At 27.7% G+C, this 17,229-nt stretch overlaps 2 protein-coding genes and 1 long non-coding RNA gene across 4 annotated transcripts; 2 read left to right on the top strand and 1 right to left on the bottom strand.

Moving 5' to 3' along the window:
- Positions 1-622: 622 nt before the first annotated feature.
- stmA (Protein EFR3 homolog stmA) lies at positions 623-16,540 on the bottom strand. Of its 2 annotated transcripts, none has more exons than XM_015524114.2 (14): positions 15,970-16,540; positions 4,508-4,575; positions 4,295-4,422; positions 4,088-4,238; positions 3,855-4,007; positions 3,661-3,767; positions 3,145-3,294; positions 2,592-3,084; positions 2,333-2,505; positions 1,897-2,257; positions 1,675-1,831; positions 1,283-1,413; positions 1,044-1,205; positions 623-970 (listed from the first exon to the last, which is right to left on the bottom strand). In XM_015524114.2, the coding sequence occupies exons 1-14, from the start codon at positions 16,058-16,060 to the stop codon at positions 833-835; spliced, it is 2,463 nt and encodes an 820-aa protein (XP_015379600.2). In that variant the 5' UTR covers positions 16,061-16,540; the 3' UTR covers positions 623-832. The 2 variants fall into 2 exon arrangements, with proteins under 2 accessions (XP_015379600.2, XP_015379601.2); XM_015524115.2 differs by lacking the exon at positions 15,970-16,540 and adding an exon at positions 4,835-5,093.
- LOC149058092 (uncharacterized) lies at positions 5,363-8,485 on the top strand. Its single transcript, XR_016190429.1, has 3 exons — positions 5,363-5,477; positions 7,794-7,979; positions 8,085-8,485. It is a non-coding gene; the product is annotated as an uncharacterized LOC149058092 (long non-coding RNA).
- LOC149058091 (uncharacterized) lies at positions 9,176-10,382 on the top strand. The gene is made up of 2 exons (XM_089220497.1): positions 9,176-9,996; positions 10,090-10,382. Exons 1-2 carry the CDS (start codon positions 9,616-9,618, stop codon positions 10,348-10,350), a joined length of 642 nt encoding a protein of 213 aa, XP_089076623.1. The 5' UTR covers positions 9,176-9,615; the 3' UTR covers positions 10,351-10,382.
- Positions 16,541-17,229: the final 689 nt, after the last annotated feature.

The following is a 17,229-nucleotide window of genomic DNA, read 5'->3' as shown; positions in this document are numbered from 1 at the left end:
TATGATTCAGTTTTACTTGTCCATACAGGTTATTATACTGCCTCTACCCTGCATAACTAGAAAATGGCTGATTTTATAAAGCTTTAATGCTGGTCTGTTTCAGTTAGGTTCACAAAAATCAAAAGGATAATATTTAAATATTTCACCACAATGATCATGATCAGTGTTCGGAACGTTCACTAAAAAAATTAATTCTACATTTAATGTTCAGTCCTTAAAACAGGAACACAAGTAAATCAAGAGTAAAATTGTTCAAATTCATTAAAAATTTAAACGTTTGTATTCTATTTGAAAAGACTGAGTAACTTTCGCATATCGTCCATGAACAACATTTTTTCCAAACACTGATCATGACTAAATTTGTTTTATCATATCTGAGGTAAACAGTTTGAGTTGCCTATTTTAAATGTTTTAATTTTTGGGTAGTAATGTTGAAATGGAGTAGCAAACTCAAGAAAAACATTACTGCATCTGAGAAAACATAATGTATCTATTATCTAATAATAATATTATTTCTACTGTTGATTTACTGATTAAGTAAGAAACTTTTAATGTAGCAGTTGTGTGTACACTTATTGATGAATTTTTGTAGTATGCAAATGGAAAAAATAACTCAAAATAATAAAAACCACAACAAATATAAATATATTTTTAAACGAAACATCACCTTGGTAACAATACCAATGGCTTAATACAATGAATATGCACAAAAAGCTTGGCCTAATACATATTGATATAAGTAGGTTATAACAACAATAAAATGTAATCAACTTATTAAGTAGACTCAACATTAAAATGATTCTGTCAATATGTCAATAAAATATATAAATTGTTAAAATGCAAATAATTCTGGGAACAGTGTCTCATAGATGGGTTTAGGCTGTTTAGTGGTTTCAACAGTTGATTGCTTGTTCGACATATCCACTCTGTTGAACACATCAGTTATTTTTGAATGCAATGATTCTTCATCCTGAATATAAATATGTTTTACATATGAGCAAACTTATGGACAAGATTTTTATAAGAACACACTGAATAATTACCTTTGATGCAGTGGAAATTGCCACTAAATCTTGGAATGATGTGTTTCTGAACATATCGCACAGTTGAGTCTGCCTGGTATTTTGTTCTACTCTGACTGCAGGGTTGTCCAACAGTGAACGTTTCATTGCTTCAAATGAAAGGTCTTCATTTGGAGAAAAACGCTACAGAAAATACGATTTCATTTTAAAATAAGTTTATCATAAATTTAATTATAAAATAATTCTTAATTATCACTGACTCTTTGCATTGCTGGAGTGGAATTGACGCTATCTAAATCTAAATTGCTCAGATCAGTGAAACTTCCTTTCATAGACATATTGGTATTTTCAACCCAGCTACGTCTATGTACCAGTACTGGACCAGTCTCAGCTAAAAATACAGTAAAAATTATTAGTTATTAAAAAATAATAAAGATCAAACAATTTTACTAAGTAAATTTTACAAAGTAAATGGAAGAGTATTTGGATGAAATAATAATTATTTTTTGAAAATAAAATTGTCTTTGATAGTTAAGACGTACATTTTATGTTAAATAAAATTTAAAAATATACACTCGTAATAACTCCAAAACACAATTATAAATAACTTTCTAATAATTAGGCATACTATAAATATTAAATTAAAACAAACTTGTAATATCAATTCCCGAAGCCTTTAAAGCTTCAGTTAGTTCAGGTTCTTCAATTAAAACACCAGCTGGCAATAGACTGGCCGACTTCACTTCATTATGTACACTTAATTCTGGTAACAAATGAGTAGCATTTAATAATTTTCTCTGTTCAATTACCTGAAAAACAATTTTTGTTAATGTTCTGCATAATATATAATTGTTATATTATTTATATTTTTTACTTTATCCACATAGTCCTTGAGAGGATGTAAATCTGTCACAATGGCTACCAAGAGGATAACACTAATAACCAAACCATGCAATTGGAATTTCTGTTGCGTTGAAAGTACAGCGTTAGTAATGGCTAGCTCCTGTACACTTAAAATCAGTCTGATAAAGTCTAAAACAGTTTCCTCGGACAATAATTCAATACATATTAAAGCCAAAGTTGTGTACACAGCCTCAATATTGTCAACAGTATTGTTAGTCATTTCTAAGCTTTCATAGATAGATACATAAATATCTTGAGCGTGTTTTCGGATAAATATTGTATCACTGCGAGAACATTTCTCTAGGTTTATATCAGATTTGGAGATATTCACCCTATAAAATAGAAAATCATTTTTATTATTGTTATTATCAATGAATGTTTTAAAGTATTTTCAATTAAAAACGTACGTAGCTTTGGAGAGCTTAGATGCATTATTATGCCTGTCCAAGAGTGTATGTAATATGCGTAAGACAATAAAGCGAATTTCGTCTTCAGCAGCAGTTAATGTTTTCAATAATAAATCCAAGAACGATTGGGGAAAAGTAGCATTCATTTGTACTGAACTATACTTGGTGCTCACCTATTATATAATAATAAAATTATTTTGGTTATATTGAAGGTTAATTGTAATAAATAACATAGACAACATGTAAAAAGAATAAATACCATCAAAAGAGATTTTAAGCACATTCTTTGTACATGAAGATCATTAGGATTATTTGAAGATTTGAATTGTGGTACTTTGGACATAATAAACATCATGATTTCAATTTTTTGATAGTCAGGCAAATGGGCAGCAAATTCTCCAAGAGCATGTATAAGTGCTTCTCTATATTCATTTTCACCATCAGATTCAGAAAGGCCAATGTTAGATGGTGGGCGCCTAGTGACTGATGTACGCAGATTTGTAAGCAAGGAATTTATTATTTCTAATACTGTTGGTCCAACACTTTCATTAGCTGCAATAGCAATAATCTTTGATAGTACATCAGCAATACTGGTCCGAATTTTGGGAGAAGCGTTGCTGTTTTCATCCAAATGTGTCATCAGAGTCTCCACAACAGCATATGAATATTGAGATTGAATTGAAAACATTAAAATACGAAAACACTGTGTAGCAAATACATTTGGCACCCACATATGATGAGCGTCAAGATGTCTAAATTAAAAAAAAAAAATTTTTTATAAAAATATCTTAAATTATGAGTTTGTCTATTACTTTAGCACAGGGCGAATGACACTTTTAACATGACCAAATGATGCACGTCCAATCAACTCTCTTAAACAAGATTCTGCTAATGAAAATGAATCAGTTTTATCATTGACCTCTTCTGAAATTCCACTTTCAACAACTATATCAGTTTTTGATCTAAAAAAATATGAATAGTAATTTTAATAAAGAAAGTTTAAAAACAATTTAATAGTTTGATATTAACTGTTAAGTAGTTATTTCTAGTTTTATATGTTCTACTGTGGCAAGATTTATAGTAAGATGTATTGATTATATTTTATTGCCTTACTTGAAATACTATCAACATTCATATTATATATTTAATTATATTATAACATTGCTTATACAATCATTACTGTGTGTAATTTATCATAAAGACTGAAAAAAAATATAAAAAAAAAAACTCAACACAATCTAAATTTTTTAGACCACATATAAATAATAGCTCATAATAGAAAACAAAAAGGTACTAAAAAGTTACTTGATTACGAATATAACACATACTTCATTGTATGCATATTAAATAATAAAGACGGAACAATTTTGTCCATGTGAACAGGTTCCCAGATATTTTCGACTAAATCATCAGAGACTGTTTTCCTGATAACTCCCTAAAAGCAGAGTAAAAAATACATTTTATCATTTATTTAGATCAAGATGTATACTATAGAAAATATTTAAATTCAATATTTAGGTACTTGAATGCCTTTAATGCCTGCCATTCGAATCATTTCCATAGTGACCAAATTTGGATTGTTGTTATGACACATGGAAGAAAATTTAGAAACAAAAAAATCATATCGCCTATGATATGATGGAGTATCTTCTTCGATATTAGAAAATCGCACAAACTAAAAAACAAAATAAAAGCTGTTAATCTGTATTAATTATTTAATTTTATTTAACTACAAAATTGAATGAATGTTGGTACCGATTGTGTGGCTAGTATTTGTAAACTGGGTTCCGATGATTCAAGTAGCTTTTGCACGATGCGTAAGTAGCTTTCAACAAACAAATTTAAAGTTTGGGCATGGCATGCTACAAGGAGCTGGTCCATAGCTTCCATAGCAATCATTACAAACCTAAAATTAAAAATATTAGACCATTTCTTTGATTTTTTAACTTAAATATAGCTTACTCATTTCTCTTGCGAGAGATGTCTCTACTAGCCTTCTGAAATAGATATTCACCAATGCGGTCCAATTTTTCTGGTGACGATAAAGCATAGAATGTTAACTTTTCCATATTATTCTTCACCAAGCCATCCTAGGTTACATTATTACATAAATTATCAAATGAGCGTCATTTATAAAGATATATTAGAAAAATTTTAGTAATATAAGTAATTTACCTGAGGTACAGATGGGAAGATGTTATCAACAAGTCGTTTATAACGAGGGCGCATACGAGATAGGCAACCTAGTAAAATAAAAAATAAAATCATCTATTATATTCATTGATTATAATGTAATGGCTAATGTTATCATAAAATGAATTGATATTTATGGATGAGTGATTCTAAAATTAAAATAATTTGTTAGTAGAAATTTAATTCTGTGTAAAAAATTGTTTGTGACCTTGGCAACACCCTTTTACTAGCTCAGAATTTGCATTACTGTGACCTGTTACTGCACAAATTTGGATATGATTTTAATACAAACTATTTTATTAAACTCACCAACACACATTGTTAATTGAGTTAAAAACCAAATTTAAACTCAAAAGGCTTTGACAAATTGAAAGGGGATTGAGAGAATAGTAGACAAGTAATATTAAGAGTTTTTGTTGATATCTTCAAAATTAACTCGCAAAAATATCATGAAACAATCTTATAAATTATAAGTAGAAGATTGATAATTTAAAAACAAATAAATGACAAGCATTGAGTCGAACCCAAGCACAAGAAAAATGAAAAAATTAAATAATTAATACTCATTACTTAATATAAGTAAGAACACTAAGAACTAAGAAAGATAAAAATTAAATTTTTAATTAAATCTAAATTTTATCTAACAGGATTGTTTCTGACAAGTATTTTTTAATTTTTTAGTGATAATGAAACGATAACAAGCACATTGATAACATAACATTGAGTATGTTTGTTCCATGAAGTAATAGTTGTTTAATAAAAACTACAAATAAGTGAGTAATTTACTAATTTATTTTTGTTGTTATTTGGGGTAAAGGGTACCTAGTAAACGACGTACTTGTTTCGTCTAATTTTTAAAGCCTTACAAGGTCTATTTTGGAATTTTTAAAAACGGCCAATTCTAGTGCATCTCACCGTAAAAAAATAAAAACAATTTAATCAAATGTCTTAAGTATGTATACATTATGATAATTTATAAACTGTATTTTAACTATAAGCACTATAAGGTAGGTACCTAATATTACCTATTGATGTAATTTAATATTTTTTCTATTTTTTATACTTTACCAACAATACATTATTCTATAGCTTTAAATTTTGTACTGAGTACCTAATCGTTTTACAACGATGCATTTTAGATTCTGAGGTGCGATGAATGTATTGATTTTACCATGATGTGTGTTTTTTTTTTTTGTGTCTGTCATCACGTTTTGGAGCAGTAAAAGTGCTTCGATTTTTGACTTCAGTACCTCTTTCGATTAGAAAGTGAATCTAGTTGGTACTTTGGGCGGTTAAAAGTGAAAAATTCTTAATACTTTTCTAAATAATCGAGGAAAACAAAGTAAAAATTAAGGGAAAAACGTGAAATTTTACGCACACTCATTTTTCGACAAAATCGATTTTGGTTTTTGATGTAATTTAAAAAAAAATGACCATAGGTACATGACATTTTCATCAAATGTTTATATAAGTATTTTCTATCCACCATGCAATTTTCAAAAATTTTCGACTTAAGTTGAACTATTCATAGGCATTTGAAATTTTCGAACATTATTAGTTTTTTTTAAATTAATATTGATAAAAATTTATTTGTTAGGCAGAAAAGCTTGAAAATTTAATACAAGGCTCTTAACATATTGTTACAATAGCAGTTGAAAAATAAAAAAATAAATTCATGGTCACAATTTTTTTTTACAAGCATTCAAATTTTGAATTTTGACAACATACGTAAAAATCACGAAAATTCGTAAATTATTTTATGCTAGAAACTCATAAAAAAATTTCCTTCTATATCTAAGATTTGAAAATTTAATACATGGCTCCTATCATATTTTTACAATAACATTTGAAAAATAAAAGAAATGTTTAGACACAATTTTTTTTTACAAGCATTCAAAGTTTTAATTTTAGACAACATAGGTATACGTAAAAATCACGAAAATTCATAAATTATTTTATGCTAGAAATTCATTATAAATTTTCCTTTTATATCTTAGAATTTAAAGTTTTATATAATGCTCCTAACATATTTTTACAATAGCAGGTGAAAAGTAAAAGAAATATATTAGCACAATTCGCTCAGAATCGTTTTTCGTATACAATGATATAATATCATTGGATTCAAATTTAATTCCATCCATTACAGTAACCCAGAGACGTATTCAGAAATTTGGCGCCCGGGTGCCAATGTCCCCCCCCCCCCCACACACACACACAAATTTTTTTGTTGACTTTTTCAACCTATCGATCGAGTTGGAGCTTACTTTCCGGTGACAACCCGTTATCGTTTTCCTTTTTAGAACAAAAGTTAGAAAAAAAAAGCAGATTTCAAACTTTAAACATTATGTTATCTTTATAAATTAATCACATTTAAATATTTAATATAAAATAGGTTTAGTTATTATCAACTATAATTACAAAACAATAAATATTTAAAATTCACATATTTTTCATTAACAGAAGATGGGTTATGTAAAAATCTAATGCCGCCCGGGGCGATCGCTCCCTCTAGCCCTCCCCTAAATACGTCACTGCAGTAACCCACTTGTAACCTACTGTACAGCAGATCGACATCCACGACTGATCCGCTTTTTTTTTTAATTTAAATTTTTTGTCTATAATCATCTTTAGGAACAGTAAAATGTGAAATATTATTTAATCTTTATCTCTTCGAACGTGGTTTCTGAATTTCTGATAGAAAATTATTTGTTATTAATACATAATTATCTTAAACGTTATGTTTTCACGACAATTTTTCAACAACTCCAGTATCCGTTGTACCTATTTTGTATGCCATTGATTATCTACACTATCGACAAATGTCAAATTTCTGAGATATGATGATCTAAAACTTTTAGCACAACAATACAATATTATGAATTAGATACAGAACTATTAAAATCAGAATTTAAAATAATATCACAGACAATAAGTATGCATCAACAAGAAAATACAATTATGTTATAAAAATTATAAATATACTCGTAAATTCTAATAGTTTCTAGTAGGCTGTGGGAGGGAGAAGTAAATGTGAAAAACTCGAGAAAAATCTTTGTAATAATGAATAATAACAGGTATTATGGTGAACATTGACATACAGTAAGTACCTATATAAACTAAATAAAACGCTTTTGTCTTTTTTAAATGCCATGCCCCGACAAACTAGCTTTTAATTGTTATGTTTTCATGTTATAATTATATTATGTAGACGTAAAAAAAACAAAGTGTAGTAAAAATAATACTAAACAATTTTTTCTTATTTTTACAGTTTTATTTCGGTTCCACACAGAAACGACACAAAAGCAAAACACAAATCTAACTTTTTTTAGTTTGAAAAAATAAAACACAAACAAAACATATTGATGAAATTAATTCAGTAAAAATCAAATAAAAAAATGATCAAAATTCAAACATTTTCTTTATGTTTTGTTTTTGTTTTCAACTATCCATTTAGGTACAGAAAAAAATGTCGTAATTTTATTTCGTCCATTCGTGGTCATTCAGTCTATCTTCCGAGTTCGAACTCTTCCTACTTACACGTTTTTAAATTTTATTTTAGTGTGGGTGCAAATGTGGAAATTGAAAAGAAATATTGAAGACGAAGAAGATATACTTATTTTGGGTGCTAATTATATATTATACCTACAATTACAAAGTAAAATTAAATTTAAAAAGATTATAAAAGACGTTTTTGAGTAAGATCAACGTTACAAAAATGAAATTTGTTTGGTTTCGATGATTTTTTAAATAATTTACAAAACAATGTTGTTGGTTTAAATGCAGAATGACGATCTAGCTTTAAAAACTCTTGAGGATGCCAATTGAAGATTCCAAATGTACCAGCGCGTCTGCAACTGTCGTCTGTCAACCCTTGGCCCTTTCTATTCAACAAATATGGTTTAACGGGGATACGAGTTATTATGTCCAAAATGTCTTAAAAATATTTTTAAAAAAATAATAATACTATTTTTATTTATTGTAATTTATAGGATTCTGCCATTCTATATACCTATATACATGACAAAATAGATAGGTATGTCAGCAACGATACGAGTTTTCGTCCTGTTAGCGCATCCCACCATAGTCCCATATAGTTCCCAGCCATAGTCGTGGTTCGCCTCATTTCATTGGCCGTTAAATTACCCGCCAAAAATACAATTTTGTAATATTAAAATCATGACGAGATAATAATTATGATTTATGAATAATACGAGCTTTTTACTATGACAAATTACATTTTATCATTTTCTTGTATGACGTCTGACGTAATTTCTTTTTATGTTAGTAAATAGTAAATAGTAAATAGTATTTACCAGTTGTACCCGACCATACGGAATTTAATATTTATTGATAACATGTGATAACATGAAATGACCTAGAATATTATATTCACCAATGAGAAGAGGCGAACCAGCTAATATCTGGGGGGTGGAGTGGTTGGCGAACACGATGCGTATCAAAAAGTTGCTGACATACCTATCTATTTTGTCATGCCTATATATAATTAGATGAACATTATTATGTTTGTATATAGTCGACTAAATATTAATAATTAAATATTTTACACAATTTAATTGGTCTTTACAGCCATTAGGTAGTAATCTAAACTATAATATTATAAAGAGAAAAGATTTAATTGTTTGTATTGGATAGGCTCCGAAACTACTGAACCGATTTAAATTAAATTTGGTACATAGAGAAAAAACATAGGTTGCTATTGGTTTCAAATCTAAGGTGGATTATTTATTCATTGTAACTTTTCATTATTGTTTTCGCATTATTCATTTCGCGTTTTCGAATTATTGTAAATTTGTAAATCCACAAGAATTTTTCACTGGAAGTTTTGAACATTACTAGCTGGGCATTAAACAACGAATTAAACACACATTTTGAATCATATAGAGTTGGTATTTTTAACGGCCAACGAAGTGCACGGGGATCAGCTATATTTGATAAAACAATATTGATTTTCGAAAAAAGTAGAAGACTTAAAAAATAATATTGATAGAAGATATCGATATATCGTTTCCACGGAGAAAATAATTAATTCTAACTAACTTGAAAATTGGAAGAAATCAATTCAATTCAAAATGTGGAAGGAACTGATCTTCTGTTTAATAGTAACAGCAACTTTGATATTTGTGCTTTTCATCTTGAATATTATAGATTCCACGGAAGGTGATCACATATCTAAGTCCCGATGGTCTAGACTACAGAAGTTATTGGATGAAGGTACATTTAAAAATAAACCGTTGAAAGTGTCCAAGGATGTGATATATGCTATGATGCAAAGGGGAATTTACTCAATAAATTCCGACGTCAAAATAGACGACGAGGTACGCCTGTGGACCCGTGAGATGCTTGGAAAATCATGCTACAAATTAGAGCAAAGTCAACCGAATATATCGTTGTTTAAGAAAATTACAAACAATTTTATTGAAAACGTGGAGAAAAGTATTGAAGAATATGAGGTTAGTGTTTTTATTTTATTAATATTGTTTTTAAGTGTTATGTACCTATTATAATTTCTATGTGTCGGATTTAATTATTGTATTGATTATAAGGATAATTTATGCGAACTAAATAACGCTTTGGGACTGATCATTGAGACGCATCAATCTATAAAGAAAACGATCGAAAAACAACTGTGCCAGACAGAGCAACAAATCGCAGGGAATAATAAAACCGCAGTAAGTGACATCTGCAACCGATCCTGGACACCGCCAGTGCCATCAATTCGATGCCCCATAATTGCAGACGCCCAAGCCGAGGAAAGTTTCCTGATCACGTTAGATCAATTTGAGAGGGAAAGAGGAATTTCATAATAACTATGCATATGACTAACAGCAAATGTAACTGCAGGACATTTACATTTAAGTAATATAACAATATTAAATTTAAATTCAATAGTAAATTTTATTTTAATTCAAATAAGAATCTACAATTATTTTTAAACCATGTACCAGCTATGTATATGTATTTTTAATTATTTCATCCTTATATATCAAGAATAATGATAAAAATGAATCAACCTTATTTAATTTTAAAGAAGGTTCTTGACCATGCTTAATATATGTTAAGCTTATTGTTAAAGTTAAATCAACATAACTATTGTCGCTGACAATGGAGATAAAAATATGTATTCCATAAATTCTTAATCATCCATTAATTCCCTGAAAATAATTACAATCTTATTGAAATTTAATCTCTGAATGGAACACAAAATTACTAATATAAAATAAATTAAATATAAATGAATAATGAAATTTGTACTGGCTCTTTAATTTTTTTTATTAAATATATATAATATACCATATTATGTCCCAAAAAACTGGGTACATTTTATCACTCATTAGTTCATTACCCTGTAAATATCTTTCAATTCTGTTTGCAGGACATTAAATTAGACTAATCATCTTAAAATTCTTTTAATTCCTGTATTTTGCTCATGCACAACAAAATTTCATTTTTTTAGATAGCAACCTCTAGAGGTATATTAAAATAGCTATTTTAAATATCATTTTCGGATTGATCGATTTTTTTAAAAACATTTTGATGAATCAACTTGTGCTAACTTAACATTATCTAAATTAGAGTCGTAGGTATAATTTAAAAATTTTATTAAATTTGAATATATACATATTTTTTTTAAATTGTTCGTATTATTTACTTCATTCTAAACACCATGATGTATCAAAATTGTTATTATTAAGTAATAAATTATAATTGAAACTACCTATTTGTTTAAATTGTGTTATTTCATAATCTGTATTAATAAAATGGAATAATAATTTATAAATGGTAAATAATTTATTACTTAAGTACCTATATCACAATACATTCAAAACAATGACAATTGCTCCCGCTTTTTATAACCTAATATTCAATTTTTTCTCCTCTTTCCAGTGATGCACACGAATGAGAGATAAGCGCAATTCTCACAAAAAAAAAAAAATAATAAAATATGTGAGAGTCAAATTTAATGCTCATAGCCCATAACAACAACCACAGTGTGTATCAAATTTAACTCTCAAAGCTAATACAGGCGGTTTTTAAATTTCTTATCAAACGAAATTGCAAGGTAAGGTGAGAGTTAAATAAGACGCTCGAGGCAGACAACTTGTTAATAATAATAATTTTGTAATTTTGATTACATTAGGGAGTTTAGAAGGAAATATATCAACAATTAAAAAAAAATATACATATTGAAAAAAAAATTCATAATTAATAAGTTTAAATATTTTTTTTTTAAACTGTTGATATTATTCTAAACTCCGTAATGTAATCAAAATTATTATTATTAAGTAATAAAATTATTTACCTTTTATAAATTATTATTCTATTTTATTAATATACATTATGAAATAACATAATTTAAACAAATAGTTTCAATTATAATTTATTACTAAATGATAATAATTTTGATACATCATGGTGTTTAGAATGAAATAAATAATACGAACAATTAAAAAAAAAAAATGTATATATTCAAATTTAATAAGATTTATATTTATATCTACGACTCTAATTTAGATAAGGTTAAGTTAGCACAAGTTGATTCATCAAAATGTTTTGAAAAAAATCGATCAATCCGAAAATGATATTTAAAATAGTGATGGTTGCTATCTGAAAAAAATGAAGTTTTGTTGTGTATGCGCAAAATACAGGAATTAAAAAATTTTTAAGATGATTAGTATAATTTAATGTCCTGCAAACAGAATTGAAAGATATTTACAGGGTAATGAGTGATAAAGTGTACCCTGTATTTTGGGACACACAGTATATATTATATATATTATATACATTATACATATATAAACATTATAATAAATACATAAAAATTGAATTAAGGAATTTTTAGTGTTATAAAAGAATGTAATTATTTTTAAGGCATATTCAACTGCAATACTGCATTATATATTTGATTAATTTTTAGTACATATAAGTCCTCGCTCTATACAGTTATTAATTATTACTTTTACTTCCAATCATGCCTTCTTTCAAGTGTATTGTTTTAATCACAATTATAGTCCAGTCTTGTATATAATTAAAAAAATGTATAGGTACATCTATAAATAATAAATATATTATAATTATTTATAACAGTTTCAACATATAATTTATAAATAATGTAGATTATTTTATTAATTCAAAAATCAATATCTTAATAATATAATATATTTTCACCAATAAAAAAATTAATAATGTCATTCATTTTTATGTTTAAATATTGGTAAATACTAAATAGGTAAGTGAAGTAACTATAACAAGATACAGGTTCATAGGGTTTATCGCTTTCTCATTTAGTTTAGATTACCTTATACCTTGTTAACCGTTTCTCATTATTTATAAGTTATTACAAGTTGTAGGTAATAAGTTGTTGAATTTTTGCTAGAATACTAATTAAATGATTAAAGCTATCATTACTTAAAGCTTAAAATTAATATTATTGTTCATCTTTAGTACCTATAGTTAATTGTATATTAAGTATCCAAGTCAAAAAAATCTACACCTTTTAATTATTGATTTCTAAAATACAAACTAAACTACCAAACTTATCTATTTATAGTTGAACTGCTAAACACATTTTACTCATTAGATAAATAATTAAAATTATATTTCCCTCACTTTTTTTTGTAAATATGATATTAAAAGAAGTCGGATGTCCTTTTGATAATCCTATAAATAAATAATACAGGGAATACCTACATATAACATTTTGGTAAATACCTACGGTTGATATGTTTCATGTTGTATTATTGTTATACAAACGTGTATGCTAATTGTCAATAATTATATAAATTAACATTTAATTAATAGAGAGAAAATATTCAATATACATATATGATATATCACATTTTATATGTGTTAGACTATAAATAAATTTTAATATACTGAAGTTTGAAATATTCAAAATCAAAAATATACACTTTTATACTCATATCAGGAAGGATACAATTTACACACAATTTACACAATACACCATTATTTTAAATTTTATAGTTATATGAAAAGACAATGAATTCGAATATTTGATAAACGGTTCTGGATGTAGTTCACTGAAACATTGTAAATGGGTCTAAATGACATATTATAATGGATTAACTCTAGAAATCGATTCTTGTCAGACGTAAATGTTTGTTATACGGGGACATAGGGTGATTAACCACCCCTTTAGTCTTTCAAATAATGTATTTATTCAAATTTTTTTTGGAATGTTTACTAATTTTGGTACTAAGAATAATAGTTCTTAATAACAGCTTTACATGAAATCTAAAATGAATGTAGGTAACTAATTCGTGGTAATTTTTAATTATTTAATAAACTCAGATAAGTTAAGCTAATTAATAAAAACTTGAATAAATCAACTATAATTTTTAAATTACCAAAGCCTCCATATTTTCTAAACTGATATCATGGAAAATATTATTATCCTTACTCATTAGTTGTTAAAGTTTATTCACTCAGAAAATATATTAATATTTAAAATTCGATTCCTATATATCAACATTTTCAAAAACATTAATTCCTTTATGCCTTATGGTAATTAATAATAAATTAACAATAAAAAGGTTAGTTCACATTTGAAAATATAAGTTTTATCGTCACATCCTTTAAATCGCATTAATAATAATCCAAATATTCGAATATAATATAGTCTTTATAAGCATATATGTATACATACAAAATCTAAAAATTAAAATTTGAATAATATTTTCGAATAAACAAAAAAGGAAGGAGGCGAGGATGCTTAGTGAATCACCCTGTATAGTGTATTTATATAATATAAATATAATATACTATAATATAGACACTGTTTATTTGGGTTATGGTTTCGGGCTACGGTGTGCCAAACGGATCCCTAAACATTACATGGTAATCTGATGTATTTACTAGTTTACTACTATAAACATTGATACACGTATTGTTCACATATACATAGAAAACATGTCTTATTTGGCGCGATGGCCTAATGGTTAAATAAAATTGTCACACTGCAATGAGTCGCGTCCTTGACCTGTATGATAAATTAATGTTATAGGTAGGTACAATATGGCCAGGTGCAGTATTTGCTGTTATTGCCGTACAGGCAATATCATTTCAATAAATAGTGATTTATGATGTAAAACGAAATTTAATTATTTTTATTTTCATAGGTACATGAAAGAATATCTGATATTTATATGGAATAGCAATAAAGGGTATCTTACACAATTGTGATTAAAAACCATTGTTTTCTTATATTTTTCTTTATGTGACGATTTTGGACCGATAATTTATTTAATTTATATTTAAAGATACATGCAGAAAACGAAATATCAGACTACACATTTTTGGAATGCAGAATAAATTATCCAATTTGTTTAACCCTATTATTTTGTAATATTTAATTATAAAATAAATAAATTGAAATGAAAATATACGTCAACGATACATTTTATATAATTTATTTTGACAATCTACATACAGATTAAAAATATCTAAATTAAAACATTATTTATTATCATATTAATCATAATAGGTAGAATTTATAATTCGTATTACAATTCACATTAATAAGTTCGTTAAATTGTTCATCCTCATATATAAAACTTCCTAATTAGGTATTATATTTATTTTGTAAGTTTTAACTAGGTACGTTATTTAGATTGCAGTAATAAAGTGCTTAAATGTTTATATATACATAATATATAGCATTTTTAATTTTTTTAATTTAATTGTATATCAAAGTCAATTAACGTAATGTTATTGAAGTCAATATTAAATAAAGATAATATACTGGTTTGTATTTGATTATAATTTAGCATGTGGGTAAGCCACTATTCAATAACGCGATTATAAAATTAAAATACATTAATAACCGAAACGCTAATTTATGATTTATGTACGAATGTGATAAAACATCGATTTTCATTAAAACGTGAGCAATGGCTAATGCGCTACATTTATGAAGTAGGTACCTACCTATTGAAAATATTAATAAATTTGATTTTTAAATTAAATGCCATAACAAAATTAGTATCTTAATCTAACTGTAAGTACAGCGCCTGTTTTAGAATTATTTTAAAAATAAAGAATGTATGTGTTGATAGCACTTAGACGGTTTCAGACATTGTGAGCGTTATTATACTTTAACAAGGTTTTTGTAACGTCAGTGATTAATTATAATATGGGGATGTAGACTGAAAAGAAACGACTATATACGACATTTAAAAAGGAAAAGGTCGATTATACCCCCGTTTATAGAATTAAACGTAAATTTCAAGTGCCTCCTACAACATGGAAACAAAAGTACAGAACTAAAAAATATTATATTTCTCGTTGGTTATTTTGAGTCGACAAAATAAAAAATAATAATAATAACTTTAACAAAAATTGTTAGGTGTACATTTTCTTTATATACCTAATGAATAATGACTAATGAGTTGTATTTATATACTCACATCCCGGGTCCGTACACTTGTCCACAATTGTGTCGACGCATTTCATCACATCCGCCTGTTTGTAACAACAGCAAAAACTTACGTTGGACATTTTAATTGACAAATGGTAGAGACAATTTTCATAAAAATAATAATAGCGAAAAATCAAGTGAAAAAACTATAATGAATATTTTTGAGAAGCTTTAGAGAAACTTTCGAGGACAAATCGCGCAGACCTTATAAAAAGAAATTGTTATTTACGATATCTTAATTTATCATACAATAAAGTAAAATAATGAATTATATATGAGAAGATCTATACGGCGATAAAAATGTTCGCGACTATGCTGTTTTCCGAGTGAATTATAACGTGTATGATATTGTAAAAGAACTTTGTGTCGACGTAAACCGAATTCGTATACGAATGAATAAATTAATGTACAAAAAATTAAAAATTAAAAAACGTATTAATCTGTCGGATGTCAGTGGAAATCGTGTCGAGCCGTGTAATGTATACGATTTTTGTCGCACGAGATGACGTTGGCTCGACGATTGCGGAGCGCGACGGTAACGTACCACCGGCAAAAGCCCATAGAGCACTGACCGTGCGCGCGCGCTTTGGCCGTCGCGCTCGGCGGGTGCCGCTCGTGAAAAGCTCATTCGCGAAACGTCGCCACCGCCTCATATATTCACGGGCTGCAGCTCGCGACCCCTGTAGCGAAAATACGAGCTTATTCTCGGCGCCAGTATTATATTGGTAATATGTGTGTTATAATATGTACTTATGTGTGACATGTGACATGTCTCATTATATTATATAGGTGCCTATACCGCAAGAAATACCGCAATCATATTTTTATCCATCACACACGATTTTTTGAGTATTTTGTTTAACCGCATAATATAATATATATGTGTGCGTGTTTTTAATGTAAGCAAATCCTCCCACTTCATATTTTTGGCTTTGTTACTGAATTAAATCACACGAACGACGGGCCCCTCGAAAGTCCAGGCCCCAGTACCCAGGGTTCTTCTCGGTGTAAGACATAAGCGCCAAAATAAGATAAGAAAAAAAAAGTCGTATCGTACAAAAGCGCCAAAATCGTATCGTCCATAAGCGCCAAAATGGGATAAGAAAAACAAGTCGTATCGTACAAAAGCGTCAGAAATTAAATAACAGAATTAAATTTAAAAAAGTCCAAACGCTTAATCTTAATCGACAAAAAATGTATTATCTGATGACGATAGATTGTCAAATAGACAGTGGGTGAGCAGTTTGTG

Source organism: Diuraphis noxia, unplaced genomic scaffold (assembly GCF_037042655.1).
Source record: "Diuraphis noxia isolate RWA-SAM2 unplaced genomic scaffold, SU_Dnox_SAM2 contig0002, whole genome shotgun sequence".
NCBI classification, from domain to species: domain Eukaryota; kingdom Metazoa; phylum Arthropoda; class Insecta; order Hemiptera; family Aphididae; genus Diuraphis; species Diuraphis noxia.
The sequence above is the reverse complement of the archived record's forward strand: the minus strand, read 5'-3'. Positions and strand labels throughout refer to the sequence as shown.